This window comes from Xenopus laevis, chromosome 4L (assembly GCF_017654675.1).
Source record: "Xenopus laevis strain J_2021 chromosome 4L, Xenopus_laevis_v10.1, whole genome shotgun sequence".
In the NCBI taxonomy this organism is placed as follows: domain Eukaryota; kingdom Metazoa; phylum Chordata; class Amphibia; order Anura; family Pipidae; genus Xenopus; species Xenopus laevis.
In genome coordinates this window covers 70,610,304-70,627,360 of record NC_054377.1, presented here as the reverse complement: position 1 = coordinate 70,627,360, position 17,057 = coordinate 70,610,304, and the positions used below count along the sequence as shown (strand labels likewise).

Here is a 17,057-nt window from a genome sequence, read left to right as displayed (position 1 = left end):
CATTGAGTTAATATTAGTTGGACAAACTTCTCACATTATGTTGCTTTTTCCATTTATACTCTTACTTGCTTTGGAAAAGCACTGTATAATTTGGCCTGCTTCACTTCCTATACAGCAACAGTGATCCAAAACCAAGTAGATGTTTCAGTTGGCCAAGTATTTCTTCTCTCTTAGTTGAATAATGCAATGACGTGCATTTATAAAAAATGACAGAAGAATGGAATTTTTTTTACAACTCCAAGGGATGCTGGGAAATATACTTACACTTTGTACATCCCACAAGATAGCATGTGTAAATAGGGGGGTAAGCGCACACACATATCAGGAATGTTAAATGTGAAAAACACACATAAACTTCATTTTGATTTTATTGACTGAATTGTGTTGTTGCACCCCCCCAAGGAAAAAACCCCCATAAAACACAGTGTTACAAATAAATGGCAAGGTGCAAAGTGCAAAAAGCATTGCAATTTTCACATTTCTTTAAGTATTGCTCCCTGTGGTGCTATTTGTAGGTAGCACTGCCTGCATGCACCAGTACTGTATGCAGAAGGGGAAGGGTTAGACACCACATTTACAGTTCACATTCACAGTTATACAAATCACTTGCAACATGGGAAGCACTGGAGTTGGGGTTGTAGGAAACTGGGGAGCCCAATATAGGACAGCAACCTAGCAGGTATTTTACTGGCCTGGCCTGTAAAAACTATGCTTGAAAATGGCAACCCTAGCCCTATACCTGGTGTCTATGGCAGGAATCAAATACAGGGCTCTTGCACCTAAAAGTGATGTGCTCTGCACCTTTCACTGGATTTTTAATAGGGTGCAGAAGCAAGCCCAGAAATGTGTCATTAAGAAGGCACAACACTGCCCCTTGTGAACACACCATATAATACCCCTAAAACATGTATTACTATTTAACTTTATTTATACAATTAAATAATCGAAAATTGCCTTATAGTTTTCCCTCATATATCTACCACTTTAGTGTGGAAACTGACCTTGATTTTGGTGAGCTTTTCAATTTCCACATCTCTAACTGGCTCCTCTACGTCATGATCATTGGATTCTAACACTGCTGCTTTGCCTCGTAGTCTCTCTAGCTCCTTTCGGAGCTGCTCTGTTTCAGTGGCTGCTTCTTGCCTCTCTCTTTTCAAGGCTCCCAGTTCTTTGCTAAGTATTTCAAGCCGACTCCTGAGCTGAGCTCCTTCTTCCCTTGCCTTATTGCGCTCTGCTCTTACTTTACTCCACTTCTCCCTCCAGTTAGCTGTACAGTCTGACCACCATCGCATAGTTTTCTCCATTTGAGCAGCTCGGGCTCTTGCCTCCTCTAATTCTCGAAGGCGCAGTTCCTCACGGCTTTCCCAATCCCCAGTTGGAATGGAGACAGGAGTTGGGGGTATAGGGGATGGTGGTAGATTCTTGGGAGATGGAGTAAGAGAGTCTGGAAGGTGTATGCGTTCAGGCAGAGGGGTCCCTAAATTGCAGAGGAGATCTGAGCTCTGAAGCAGCAGAGGAGAGTCTACTAACCGTGGACTGGGACCACTACTCTGACTCATATTGGCTTATAAAATAGTTCTTTTAAAAGGAAAAACAAAAAGGTATCAGGGAGGCTGTAGTGAAAGCAGTACCGACAGTGAGTAATGTGAGAGAATAGAAAATAGCTGTCTGAGGGGTACAGGCTCCTTTAACTGGAGTCCCTGCACCCCCTCAGACAGTGCCAGGATCCTCGCTAATGATGCCAAGCTGAGACATAAATTATGGAGAATCACTAGTCCAATATGTCTGTCATCAGGGTCAATATAATACTGTGGTGAACAGTTCGATTATAGCTAATTGGTTGCTCCTTATGGAAGAATTAGACACACAAATATGTGTGACCCAGGCTTCCAAAGCTTCTAATAGATTGAGTGAGACCTGTAAAACAGAAATAAATCAGTATACAATTTTACATATACCAATAATAAACAGTGGTCCACAATTTTTTCTCAATAAATCTTTTTGAACTTGATAAGAGACCCAGGGGCCAAATGCTCTAGGAAATCACTTTGGGACTGAAATGAGTTACACAGGGTTCCAATTCAAGTAAGTGGGATGCAGAGGCAGTTTCTGGCACTTCTCTGCTAAATTAAATAATCCAACAAAGAATAGTACCTCTGTGGTATAGACCTTAAACTGTGTATTTTTTTGGTGCAGGAAACTACCATTGAAGGTATATAGGGATGTTCCAAATTCTTATTTTTTGGATACAGCCGAATGTTTAATCTTTCACGCAGGATTAGGCCAAATCCGAAACAGAATCCTACACAATTTGCATATGCAAATTATTGTTATAATTTAAAATAATAAAAAAACATAAAAAATGTCAGATTCGGTTTGGCTAGGCACTTGGATTCGCCTGAATCCTGCTGTATTCCATGTACCCTTAATTTTTTTTTAAATTATCATTTCATCTTGTTCTTTTAAACAGTGTTTTGTAGGAAGCATTAGCATATAAAACTAAGCCCCATAGTTAAAGCAAAGCAAAACTTGTGTCTACTCAGATGATTAATATATTGTTTCTATATACTGAACCAGCACAGATGACATTTTATAACTCATAGTATATAACACATAGAACACATAGAAAAATTGGTTAGAATACACACCATTTTTACACTCTTCATGGATCACTAGATGCAGAGACCACTAAATTGTGAGTTGTGTTACACCAAATATCTCTGGGGTTGTGTGTCTTGTGGCAGCTAAGGGTCCAAGAAACGTAAGCGGGCTACATACTCACTTATGTGCTTCTCTTAGGGGTCGATGACAAAGCTGTGAGGTAACTTTGGGGTGTTCAGGGATCACGTTGACTATTAACCTGATGGGTTTAAGAGGCAGTTGAGAAGCACAAATAGTTAGCTGGGGTGCCAGACAACGGACATTTTTGTCTTGGCAGTACTAGGCGATTGGTAATGTTTTTATGTATCCCATCCATTGCAGTTGGAGTTTGTGTAGCCATATGCTGCATACTTTAGACATGTTTTTCACATCAGGCTTGTCTGGGAACGTTTCCATAACCAATGTGATGCTTTCTTTTAGCCTTCACTAGCACAGATTTGTGTAGGAAAATAAAAAGAAATTACAATATACGCCTATTATTTTCTAGTCTCAGAAAGCTACAAATGGCCAAACATGAAAAAATATATAAAATATTCATGTAACACCATGGAGTCTTTAACTTGCTTAGACCGCAGAGCAATCATTTTACCTAATACAGTCCTACTCTGTAACCCCAACATTTCTCTGCATTTCACAGCATCAATCTGGCATCATAAAATAAGTTTGGGGGGGACTTTAGTTTCATTTTAATACACATTTGTTTATAATTATATTTTCCCCTGGACCCACTGCCAGCAAGATGGTTGTTTTTTTAAATTGCTTTGCAGCAAGTATTATAGCTTCTAATTATTTCCTTCATGGTTCCTATGTGCAGTAGTAAGGATCAGGTGCAGACCCTCATGCATGCCAAGGAGAATAGATGGCCCAGGAAAATTAACTTCAATTATATTAAAAAAGTAATTAAACTGAGATATATGTATCCAATTAATTTTAACTAAATATGCCCCCCTTCTTTACATGAGATCATTTAGTTGGGCTTATGTGAAAAAAAAGTTGCACAAACTAACTGTACTTCCCAGTTTTTTTTTTAACACAGATATACCTGATCACACAGATTGAACAGTATTTAAAAAGCCACCACAGAGGCCTGCAGCCTTGTGCATTTGAATAGTCATGTAACCAGTTTGTGGCTTATAATATCTGTATAAATTATAGTACATGTTACAATATCAACTACATAACCTGACCCTGTCTTAATGTGTTAAATATCTCCATACATTTGAATTCATAACGCTTCCTTTCCCGTTCAGTTTTAAAGTTCCCTTTTAGAATTAAGACCTGCATGTCCTGAAGATTTTGATTGCAGAAATGTTGCCCCACTGGCGTATCACATGATTTGGTATTGATTATACGTCTGTGATGGTTCATCCTTGGGTGCAATTTTTATCCTGTATGGAGTTAGAGTGGCCATACATGGGCCGATAAAAGCTGCTGACAGACCGCGTCGGCAGCTTATTCGCCCGTGTATGGGGCCCCCTTAACGGGCTTCCCCAATCGAGATCTGGCCGAAAGTACCCAAAAAATGACTTTGAAATTCGAACTTTTTTAACTTCGAAAATTCACTTGAAACATAGTAAATCTGCCCCTAAGACAGGGCCTTAATTTAGGGTCAGGTTTCATGTCACACTATGTGACCTGACTGAATCCAGACTACTGGACTATTTACAACTCACTCTAATTCATTGTATTATCTCTACATTTGGTCTCTATCTATCTGTAACGTCCTAATTTATTGCCCATGAATACCTTTCACTGATCAGAATATATGCTGTGCCTTTCTAGCTTTCATTTGTAGCCAATATAGGTATCACTTCTACAATACTTTTTGTATATGTTTTTTTTTTTTTGTTTTTTGGTATAGTAACGGAAAGGCTGCTGAATGGATAACATTTATGTGAGTGAAATGACAATTTGTTTTACGAGTGTATTTCTGCAGAAACCACTGGTTCATAACCACACTTGCCATAAAGTGGGAGCAGAACACTAAGCTACCCCCTCCCTACATAGACTCCTGCTTGTGCCTTCTGAGCTGGAAGTGGGGACCCCTCCCCTTCCTGTAAGGGTTAATCCCACTGTATCAATGAAGGGCTGGGGTATAAGCAGAAGGGTCAGATCACAAAATATCAATCCCCACACATCAGTTTTGACATACAGACTGGAACTATTTTGAAGAGTTGGTATAGAGCCCCCAAATCCCAAAAGTTTTGAAGCTTTGTGGGACATATCTGTGAAGGTAGAGTAAAAACAAATGTATCAGTCAAAGATCATACGAAAATATTTTTTTCAACTGACAGCGTCTGTCACGGGATGCTGGGAACTGTAGTCTGATAACATCTGCTCAACTGTAGCCATTCACACAGCTCTCACTACAACAAAGATTCCAGAGGGGGAGGGGTAACAGAGGGATTGAAAAATCCACTCATTACAACCAGTGTGTCAACTTTCGCAACTCTCCATTGGCTAGTAAATTGCTCTGAGCAGTTTCTATTGGTTGTGCCGCCCTGCCACTCTCCCTGTCTCCTTGGTTATCCCGTCTTTCCTTCATACAGGCTCTCTAGTTTCAAACCTCAGCATACCAGTCCCCTCCCCCCAACACACAGCTGCAGGGGAATTGACGGTCCCCATTCAGTTCCTATACTGGAAAAAGCCCATAGCAAAGTATTTAAAAGAACCCTAAAAGTCTAGCGTCCAGTTGCTGCATACGAGTTGCACACGCTTCTTATTGCAGTGCAGTTTGATTGCTCACAGGCGCTTAGTGCACATGCCACTAATACTGCAGTGTAAAACTTCTCCAACTCCCACAAAGTATCTTGCGTCTCATGCCCAGCGCTCTCCCTCCCACCACTGGGTGCTTACCTGGAACAGGTGGGGATAGAGGGGGATGAAAGCGAGGCTGCAGATGGCAGCAGTCTTTCCCCTTGCACCTCAGTTGGCCCCCTCAGCAGGCGAGTCTCCTCCCAGCCCTGACTGCATTTCCTTGGGAGGGGAGAACATGGGAAGTTCTGTGCACCTCTGGGACTGGTAGTCCTGCCTTGCCGGCTGCTGCTGTTCATGATACAAACATCACAAGTTTTCTCAGGTCACTATGCATTTATTCTATGCTGCTATTTCTCAGGGATGCGAAATATTTAGAAACAGTCAAGAAGGGGCACACACACTGCAAAGTGGTCTATAGGCATGACTGGACTGGGATTCAAAATAGGCCCTGGTATTCCTAGTACACAGAGACCCAAACAGCCCACTTAGTAGTCACTTTCTATGGCATCTTAGTAGCCCAAATGGCATTTGCCAGAACACACAGATTGCCAGTCCAGGCCTGTCCATAGGCAGTTTATTAGCTAATGATGGAGTTGTTTAATTATTCTTTCTGTGAACTATAGTGTCTTGAACTCTTTTGTATTCATTAAACCTGACTTTCACTTGTCTGGATGTCTGGCTAATATATAGAAGACAACAGTGATGCTTTAAGGACAGGTCCAGACTAAAATAGGCCCTGGCATTTCAGGTACACAGAGGCCCAATCAGCCCACATCAGTGTCGGACTGGCCCCCTCCCCCGATGCTTGTTTTTTGAAAAAATAAATAAAAGGATCTTCGTGGATGCGCAGTGTGCGCATGCGTGCAGACGCAGCGCCGTGCGCGCATGCGTGCAGACGCAGCGCCGTGCGCGCATGCGTGCAGACGGAGCGCGGTGCGCACACAGAGGGGGCCATCGTGTGCGCATGCACACTGAAGGACGACGCGTTGCAGCAGGGGGACGGGGGTCTGTAGGGGGGCCCTGGACTGGAGTCCCGGTGGGCCCCGGGCCCCCCCCAGTCCGACCCTGGCCCACATAGAGGCCCCATCAGCCCACCAATACTGACTTTCTATGGGACCTTATAGCAGCCCCTCTGGCATTTGCCAGAACCCACAGATTGCCAGTCCGAGCCTGTTTAAGGAGTATTGTTGGTACTACAGGCATTAAAGTACTTTTAAGGGATCTTCATACCTTTGGTAGGATGTGCACAACTGTCATTCTAAAAGATGTTTGCAAATTTGTCACTAGGAGAACTACGACTTTAGGCAATATCTTGACCTCCAGTTTAATTACTCCCATGACTCCGGCCTGGCTGGTTTGAAACTGCTTGTACAAATGTAGCTCCACAAGGTGTCTGACAGTAACAAGTCTTTACATCCTCAGTGACCAATAAAAGCTACCGCATCAGACAATATATAAATTGTAATTCCAAGAATGTGATTTATCTTCTATCTACATGAAAAAAAATGGGGAAAGCAATTTATAGGCCAATATTTGAAAGAATGCATATATGAATATTTCTCACACATTAAGTTGAGCAGAGAAGGTCTGGACTAGGAATCAAAATAGGCATTCAAAGTACATAGAGGCCCAAACAACCCCCACAGGCCGAATAAATATTGGGCATCTTACAGCAGCCCTTCTGGCATTTGCCATAACCCACAGATTGCCAGTTTGGGCCTGGAGCAGAGGTACTAACATTTCTGAGGGAAATATAAACCTCCAGGGCCGTATTTCAGCATCAGGCGCCTCTAGGCCGTGCGGTCCTAGCCACAGGCCGCTGTTCTCAGATGCTTACCTTGCCTTGTTTTTTATGTCCCTCCATCTCTTTTTTATTGGTTGTTTAATCTGTTATATGGATTGGTGGGTTTGGGGTATATATGTGGTATACAAAAACTTTCAGTAAGCCTATGATAAGTGTCTGAGTGCAAGAAACAGGTAAGGCTGTGTGTTTAGTCACTTTTTACCTGAAAAGTCTGCAGCTCCTTTACTTTGCCTGCCCGTGGGATCTGTGAGTGTCTGCTGTTTCTTCTATGGTTGGATAGCATTGCAGTGGTTAGAATTCAAGTAGAGAAAGGTGCTTCTCCTTTGTGTAAACTCAGCAAGAACCCTGAAGTACAAGGCACTTCATTACCTGCTGGGAAATCTCCCCTCTTGCAGGTGATGAAGCATTACATGCACCAACCCTGGGTAATTGCCCAAAAATGCAGAAGGAAGCAATTTTAAGAGATTACCCAGAATTGCTGCATGTAATGTGTTTTAAGACCAGCAATTTCACCAAAAGTGATGGGCAGGTATTGTTTGGCACTTCATCTCCTACAGGAGAGATTTTTGTATATTTTGTTGTGAAATCCATCTGTGATACCCCTGTTCTTTCACCTTTAATCGATAAATTTGACATGATATTGCACTAAAAGTCTCCCAAGTCTGCTTGGTGTCATTTCCAGTGACACCCAATTAATTAGACACAAGTGTGCTGTGCCAATTTACGCAGGGCATGAAGTGAACCGTTGGGCTACCTACTCGTCCGTAGATGGTGCTAGCTCCAGGGTACTCCTGCTTTAACAGGCACAGCAGGGCTCGATTTGGAACAGGAGGCAGGAAAGACTGAGCAGTGACAAGTAAAAAGAGCACACTTTTATGCAAGTACCTTTAATCATGATTGGACTGGGCTGGCGGGACACTGGAAAAACATGGTGGGCTTCCATCCCTTGTGGACCCTGCAGGCCCAGATCAGCTCCCCATGGCTGGCAGAGCCTTTGCTCCTTACTGACAGAGGGGATTTGTGGTAGGGGGGCCATGGAGTAGTGGAGGGGGGTGTGTGCAGGCCCCTGATGTAGCAGCTCTGGTGGGCCCAGTCCGACGCTGCTTATGAATGGGGATTTACACTCAACTGACAGTAGGGAAAATTGTGTTTGTAAATGATCCCTGGCATTTTCTTGCTAAAGTACTCAACAGAAAGCACAGCAGGATCAAACATTTTTGATCAGACTTACTACACCACAAAGGTACATAAACATACAGCTTATATTTATGTGAAAGTACAGAAAGACTGTTCACAGTGATAAGCAGACACATTTCAGATGGAATCATTATAAGGGTAGAAGTCCACGGGCGATTTTACCTGCGATACCGACGCAATGAGACTAATCGCAGGTGTCAAATATGATGCGCCAAATCTAATGTAAGTAATACAAATGTCGAACATAGAAGCTGATTGCATCCGACACGACTTTCTTGTCTTCATTCAACAGTCGTGTTGTGTCTGATGCAATCAGCGTCTACGTGCGACATTTGTATTACTTACATTAGATTAGCGTGACACCTGTGATTAGTCTAATCGCGTTGGAACGGAAAGTATCGCAAGTAAAATCGTTAAAGTAGGTGACGAAAGATAAGTAATTTTTTCCTGTTCTTTACCTGTGGTGTACTTTTGCTTGAAAATGACTTCTCTCCTTTATACCTCAACACCAGAAAGTGAAAACACCCAGAAAGAATCTATGCATATTATTTACTTTGTACACACTTTTGAAAATTCAGCACCATTTCTAGAAATAATGAGATTTCGAAATTGGAAAATACCTGTTGTATTTGTGGTAGGGCTTTTGGAGGCAGTTCGCAAATATAGTATGTATCTGTAATATGTATTATGGCACCTATACCCTACTGCTAAGATACATCACAATACTTCAAGTCTTACTTTGGCTTAGTTATAGGCACATCCTCATCTACAGATATTTATATACACCTCCTCTCTAGAGTGATACCTAACATTGATTATATGCAGCTTGATGGCTAAACAATTGCTTCTTGCCTTTATACATTCTTTCATGTAACATTACCTAACGTGACTTCAGTTGTGGCATAAATGTTAACTAGTGACCGCAGGACAAGTGGGTTTCCCCTAAATTCTGGTGTTAATGGACTTTTAAAATGTGCAAATAAACAATAACCCCTACATAGTGGTAGTTGCATGTGATATACCACTCAAAAAGTTCAACAGTGTGTGGGAATGTCATGATTTTTGACATTACACATATCAGCCACACAAGATATGTGCATATCTATGATGTGATCTTTACAGTGTGCAACAGCCATGTTACCAGAATTCGAACAATACCCTATTTAAAGAGACAGCTATTTCAAAGACGCCTTGTGTCCTCATCTTGCAAATTTAAGAATCAATAGTGGCCTCTGGCTACATGCAATTTGCACTGTACATAGACATTGCTTTGCACTTACTGTTCGCTTCAGTAAATGATAAGAGCCACAGCTGTGCCTGAGACTTTCAATTGCTTCCATTCTTTTTGATTGTACATGAAATGCTACTGGTGCCTCTTTCACAAGGCTGTGGTGTCCCACAAACTGTAAAATGTAGCCTAGCATCTGTTTCACAGAAGTCCAGACCGATAAACACTTGTTATACCAGGTGCATGAGGTTTACCAGTCATCAGGAACACATTCCTAGTAGAGAGGTACTAGGGCCCACAACCTGGATCAGGGGTTTCACCCGGCCAGTCTAGATTTTTTTTCCTAATCTGGAATTTGGAATCTGGATGATGAATGTTAAACCCACTGTTACCAAGCTGTTGCTAAATTGTAACCTGCAGGAGCTGCCAAACTGCAATAGGCAGTCTTGTGCCAAGAATGAATAAAGGAAATTTTTTTTTTAAAGTTAAGTTATTTAAAGCACAGCATTCTGGCTCAGTCTTCCTGTTGATTGGCAGCTCTGGTCCTTTGCCAGTCCTACTTCTAAACTATCCCAATAAGTCTGTCAAGATACACATTTATAAACCATAAAATAAAAATATTTAATATTGTCTGGCTAGTGGGCTTTTTGGTCTGGGTGTGTGGACTGTGCGATCCTGTACTGAAGAATAGGGTTAGTGTTAGGGACGTTAATCGCACATCCCCATCCCAATCCTGATGTAAATCCCTATCCCACAGGCAGTCTAGGTGGTGAGGCCAGCCTTCCACAAAGACTGTCTTAGATTTAGGGGACAGAATAGGGACAGAAATGTTTTCAAACTTTTATAACCTGCCAAATTTTGTAAAATGGACATGGTAATTAGGGAGTGTGGCCATAAAATGGTGTGGTCAAACATTTTCGCTATGCTACACGCAGTATAATTTTTTCCCCTCTTTCCATTTTTTGAATGTTGGGAGGCATACCTCCCACCATTGAAAAAATTAAAAGAGGGGGAAAAAATTGTCATGAGAGAATATTTGGTCATGTCCATTTTATGGTCACACCCCCTAATTACCATGTCCATTTTACAAAATTTGGCAGGTTATAAAAGTCTGAAAACATTTCTGGGGGGGGCATGTGTGCATGTGGATGAAGATTTTTTAACATTGTTGCTAAATTTGCTTTTACTTTGCTTTTGTTTTATAATTTGTTGCAGATAGATGAAAAATAATTCCTTACTGGTTGCTATTATCACATTTGCAATGTAACACCTGTGTCAGTAAATAAGCCCCAAATATCTTCATGGTGCAACTTTTTATTTTATTGTTTCTTCTGGACCACTAATTATAAGTTCTCAAAAAATGCCAGCAGTTTAGGGTTTCTCTTAATTTACTCTCTAGAAACATACAATTTCAGTGCAGATTTACTAATAAGTTTTGCCTTTGGTAATCTGAGTAAAAACATGCATTCTCCCAATGTATTTCCTATTTTTCACATTCCTTATAGTAAATAGCAGGAAAATGTGCATTTTTGGTCCCCCCAGGTACAGGGTTTTCTCATTATAGTGTTCACCAGCCCTAAGTGATGCAAACCGTTATACCCAGAGGCAGACTTTGATGAAAAAGTAAAAGTTTTCACACTTAAGGAAGTTAAACCAACTATTGGAATTTTTGCAGAATTTTTACAGATTGCCTTTGTGTCCGATCTGTATGTTTGTAATTGCTGCCAAAACAAAGCATGATGTTCTAGCCCTTCAACACTAGGGGACACTGTGATTCCACCATATCAAACGACTAAAACAAGCTTAAAATATAGTTATAATACCTGTGATCAGGCAAAATGAGACTATTTTTCTCTTGCTTCATGAGAAAAGCAAACAAATAGAGGCATGTACAAGGCAAATAATTGTAGCTGTTAAGTACAACGCCTTACACACATACACACTCACACCTATTATTTGTGTAGAGTGTTCAAGGCATGGTGATGTGGAAACAATCTTCAAAAAATTTGCAGGTTATTAGCAAAAAAAAACAGACAGTTCTCATGTAATGTAAAAAACATTTATTTGTATTAAAAAAGGGAAAGAATTTATATCATTTTGTAAAATGTAGAAATGAGATGACATGAAAGTAACAGCGATACCCCCTCCTGTGTTGAAAAAATGTATATACCATGTGGCTTCTAGTGGTTATGCAATCAATTTACTCACAGAGATGTCTAGCAAAAGGTTCAGTGTCACCACCTCGGGTCACATAGGTTCTCACCCCTTTGCTGAAGATTTCTTTGGGCCCTGGGCAACTGTACCTCCTGTTCCCCCACAATGGCGGCCCTGGTTCACACACAGTTCTGCAGTATATTGAATTATTGGAGCTGGGATGTGTCTTTTCTGGTACACAGTGTCAAAATGACATCTGCACATGGTGTGCTGTGTCTATTGATGCAGTTCGCAGAGGGAATACAAATGTGGTCGGAGCTCTAGGTTTTCCCTGCTTGAGTAGGCACACTTGTGCATAATTTAGAATTGGAAGTGGCACAGATGCACCAAGCACAACTATGATCTGTTGTTGAAGCTCTTGTCAGATATATGTATTGTTTTCAGAGCCAGAATACAAATTTTGGTCATTTAGAACAGGTATGGGACCTGTTATCCAGAATGCTTGGTACCTGGGGTTTACCAGATTACGGATTTTTTTATAATTTGGATCTTCATATCTTCACAGAGCTGTCAACCCCCCCCCCCTGAATTTGCTCCCATCACTCGAAAGATTTTCGGCCACACTAATGCGTGCCGAAGGTCCCCCGACTGCGCACGTAAGTCTACTAGAATATCATGCCGACGTTAAATAAACCCAATAGGGTGCTTTTGCTTCCAATAAGGATTAATTATATCTTAGTTTGGATCAAGTTTTACAGAGAAAATAATTTTTTCAAATTTGGATTATTGGATAAAATGGAATCTATGGGGGGGAAACTTTTCCTAATTCAGAGATTTCTTGATTAAGAGTTTCTGGATAATAGATCCTATACCTGTATTACATATATTTACTTCCTTGACAATATGCATCCATTAATTGAATAATGAAAAAAACTATTGTATAGTTCTATTTTGCTGTCCTTGGTTGCTGGGGATGAGTAGACCCAGCTGCAGGATGAGCATTAGGACAGGTAGGTGATCAGTCAAACAAGACTGTCTAGTAAAAATGAGCTGGGATCTTATATGAGCAGAGTTCACACTCTCACGTGAGATTCAGAGATTTTGGGCTTTCCCAGTTTTTGCCGTTTTATCTCCACTGTACTGCATCTATCTCATGTACTGTACTGGATCTATCTCATGTACTGTTAATACTTCACCCAGGATATTCTTATATTTATTTCTCTGCTGCAAAAAAGCCTTCTTTCATCCCTATCATCACCTATCATTTAGCGCAGGTGATGCAGGGTGTTTTTATTTACCTTTGTATTATTTTTTTTTTACTGTAGATAAGATATTCTGAGACAATTTGCAATTGATCTTCATTTTTTATTTTTTTGTTCAACTGATCACTATGGAATTTTCGCAGCTATATCTGGTTGCTACTGTAATTTACTGTATTACAAATTAATTAAAATTATTATTAAAATGTTTTTAAAAGGTGCCAACATATTCAACAGCACTATAAAAATAAATGTGTGTATTCATTGAACATTCAGATTAAATTAAAAAAGTACCAACACCATACCTCCCAACATTTTGGAAGTAAAAAGAGGGACAAAAAATGTTTTCCCGCACGTAGCGCAGCAATTTTTTTGACCACACCCCTTTCTGTGGCCACACCCCCTAATTACCATGTTTGTTTTACCAAATTTGGCAGGTTATGAAAGTTTGAAAATATTTCTCCTTATCTAAACTGTGTTTTTGTGTCTCAAAATTGTTACAAAGTATCTTATTTGCACCTGTTAGCTGGCTCTCTGCTAAAAGCCAATTAAGTGAGAAACTTTGTTTCTTTTTCTGGCTGTTCAGTGCATAGAAAAGAGGGACTTTCCAGTACAAATGAGGGACTGCGGGTTGAGCTGTCAAAAGAAGGACTGTCCCTCCAAAAAAGGGACAGTTGGGAGGTATGCCAACACTAACCAATACAAGAGGGCCCTCCTTAAAGGGATCCTGTCATCGGAAAACATGTTTTCAAAACGCATCACTTAATAGGGCTACTCCAGCAGAATTCTGCACTGAAATCCATTTCTCAAAAGAGCAAACAGATTTTTTTATATTCAATTTTGAAATCTGACATGAAGCTAGACATTTTGTCAATTTCCCAGCTGCCCCTTGTCATGTGACTTGTGCCTGCACTTTAGGAAAGAAATGCTTTCTGGCAAGCTGCTGTTTTTCCTTCTCAATGTAACTGAAGGAGTCTCAGTGGGACATGGGTTTTTACTATTGAGTGTTGTTCTTAGATCTACCAGGCAGCTGTTATCTTGTTTTAGGAAGCTGTTATCTGGTTACCTTCCCATTGTTCTTTTGTTAGGCTGCTGGGGGGGAAAACGGAGGGGGGTGATATCACTCCAACTTGCAGTACAGCAGTAAAGAGTGATTGAAGTTTATCAGAGCTCAAGTCACATGCCTTGGGGCAGCTGGGAAATTGACAATATGTCTAGCCCCATGTTAGATTTCAAAATTGAATATAAAAAAATCTGTTGAGAAATGGATTTCAGTGCAGAATTCTGCTGGAGCAGCACTAAAAACTGATTCATTTTGAAAAAACATTTTCCCCCATGACAGTATCCCTTTAAAAGATCTTGCAATCCAATAGGACTATTACAATTTTCAGTGGTTGAAAATATATTTTAACTATAATTGCATTTGAAAGCTGTATTGGTTTACCCCTTCTGGATTTTGAATCCTAAAACAATGTAGCAGAAGTCTCTTTTTCTCCAGTCTTTCCTTTAAAGACAGTAAGGGAGGCATCTGCTCACAAGAGTTTACAGCCAAAAAACAAGAGAAAGGTGGGGGGTCCTTGCTGCTGTATCCACTATTATCTGATCTCTCTTGTATCTTAAGACTTGGCAATTCTAAAATCAAAGATATATATTGGTCGATTTTATAACTAGTTAAATGGTGGTTTCATTCAATGCCTGATCAAAAAAAGGTCAAGTGATCAAAACCATGTTCTTGTCCTGGGCTTTATCATCTCAACTATGCTCTTTAACCCTGTCCTCTTTGAATGCAGAATGCCATCAAATAACTTCTTACTGAATTTAACCTGTAGTCTTGTGGTTACAGCCTGTGATTGTGCAAATGAATGAGTTTAAATTCCCTGTAAGATTTCTTGCTTCTTTTTTTAATAGTTAAAGCCAATCTTTGAATGAAAGAGGTAAAAAATGAGACCACTGTGATCTGTCAAGCTTTGGCTTTGTGGTTCCTTTAGATACTTGTTACTATTAAGTCCAAGCAATCACATTCTTCTGTCACTCTTCATTTCACGGGCTTAGCCAGTTCAAACTATTGGTAACAAAGTTACAAGTTTGAATCCCCTGTAGGATTTCTTGCTGTGGACTTTTGGTCCTTAAGCCTCGCCTTTGAATTAATAAAAGTGAGACCACAATTACCTGTGAAGCTGAGGGGTATGGAGTTCAGCAAGATGTTTGTTGGAAGGGCAGTCAAGCAATCAAATCTATATGCTCCACTTTGTGTTCTAGTCTTTGTCACTGCATATTGATCTATTTTAAAACTGCACTTTTGTGCACGTAGAATGCAACAATCAGCTCTACCATACTGAGCCTTCATGACATTGTATTGGGTAGCATGTTTAGCTTGCTTGCACAAATGGGTAATACTCAGAGCTTTAGGGCTAGTCCACACGGGGAGATAGCCCTGCGTTTGCGGTCGCGGCGACAAAGCGCCGCGCCAGTCGCCGCGACCGGCGCAGGCGACAGTTTTGTATGGGCGCCTATGTAAAAACGCCTGTGCTAACCACACGAGGCGATGCGCTTTTCAACAGTCGCCTGAAAAAGCCTGGCGAGGCATTTTCAGGCGACTGTTGAAAAGCGCATCGCCTCGTGTGGTTAGCACAGGCGTTTTTACATAGGCGCCCATACAAAACTGTCGCCTGCGCCGGTCGCGGCGACTGGCGCGGCGCTTTGTCGCCGCGACCGCAAACGCAAGGCTATCTCCCCGTGTGGAATAGCCCTTATACGTCTTTTAGGGATTAGTAAGATTTTTAAAATGGCAACTTTAATGAAAGACCATTTGCTAAGCATACATTTGTTTGACACTATTAATATACCTGATGGTCTTAACATTTTTCTTTCAAAATAAATGGACTTTAAAAAGATGTCTGCATACACATAATTTCTCTGAACAGACCCCTGTATGTTCTAAGAGGCTCAAAGTATTCTTAGGTACAGCAACCCAAGACAACCAATAGATTTTTGCTTTTAAACAGGTGTAATAGTAAATATTACCTGCTGTTTGGTTTCTATAGGTTACGAAAACTCAGCAGAGCTAAGCAACATCCTGAGGTAGGTAGTAAGAGGCTACAAAAGGACTTTTACATTTACAAATCAAGATGCAATCTGTGGTGGCCCAGGACCAACACCTTTAATATTTATGTAGAACCTGCCCACATGCATTATTGATTGCTTCACTTGCTTACATCATTTCTCTGCCTGTGCTATGCACCGGGAGTCAGTGTCCCAGTGTAGCGGCACAAACATCACCCTTGCTCGCTTATTATGAGCATGCATGCAACGTAGGGACTACGTCCTCATCCCATTACTAATGGAATAATATAGAATTTGATTACAGATTTTTGATACAGTTAGTGGTCTCTTTATCATGCTGTGTAAAAAGTGAAGTGAAATATTACTGGTGATATTTTTCATAGCAACCAATCAGATCTTTGTTTTTGTTTTCTAACTGTTGAAATCTAATTGCTGATTGGTTGCTATGAGCAACATCACCTTTGATGCTTCACTCCACTTTTTACACAGCATGATAAATAGGCCCCTGATGTAATTTGTTTTGTTGTTTGCTCAAATTGTTTCTAGCTAGTGTTCTCTTTGTCCCTGTAAAATTCTGTGCAATAAGAGGCCATGTAAGGGAACCCTGATGACTTGTACGGCGGTGCTCATAATAATGGTAATGCAACTTGTGTGCTATTTACACAAACGTTGCAACCATTTCCTCTCATAACTTACTAGTGGTGGGTGCTAAATTTTGCACTAAATAGTGGTGACCAAATTTATGATGAAATTTTGAAAAAAGAGCTCTCTGAGAATCTTTGGTTAATTGAACATTTTGTTCTGTGATCTGCACTCCATGACCAGTTAGTAACTGAGCTTCAGATTGTCAAAACTGTGTTCTAGAATCAAAAGTCTAGTGGATAGCAGATATCTATAAACTCTATTGAAAGGGTAAATGTAACAAGAGTGGAAT

The 17,057-nt window shown here is 40.7% G+C and overlaps 2 protein-coding genes across 3 annotated transcripts in view; one reads left to right on the top strand and one right to left on the bottom strand.

Annotated features, from left to right (window-relative positions):
• Positions 1 to 5,641, bottom strand: part of ccdc102a.L (coiled-coil domain containing 102A L homeolog) — a 33,331-nt gene extending 27,690 nt beyond the window's left edge. Inside the window, exons 1-3 of one of the 2 annotated variants that reach the window (XM_018258109.2) lie at positions 5,518 to 5,619; positions 2,783 to 2,860; positions 1,002 to 1,917 (exon numbers count right to left, since the gene is read on the bottom strand). In XM_018258109.2, coding sequence (XP_018113598.1) covers positions 1,002 to 1,559 — 558 coding nt within the window. In that variant the 5' untranslated portion in view covers positions 1,560 to 1,917; positions 2,783 to 2,860; positions 5,518 to 5,619. Of the gene's footprint in view, positions 1 to 1,001; positions 1,918 to 2,782; positions 2,861 to 5,517 lie in introns of both variants that reach the window. The other variant, XM_018258110.2, reaches the window with a different exon arrangement.
• The window catches only part of adgrg1.L (adhesion G protein-coupled receptor G1 L homeolog), an 84,675-nt gene continuing 73,234 nt past the window's right edge, over positions 5,617 to 17,057 (top strand). Inside the window, exon 1 of the mRNA XM_018258104.2 lies at positions 5,617 to 5,740. The gene's annotated coding sequence lies outside the window, so the exon portion shown is untranslated. The remainder of the gene's footprint in view (positions 5,741 to 17,057) is intronic.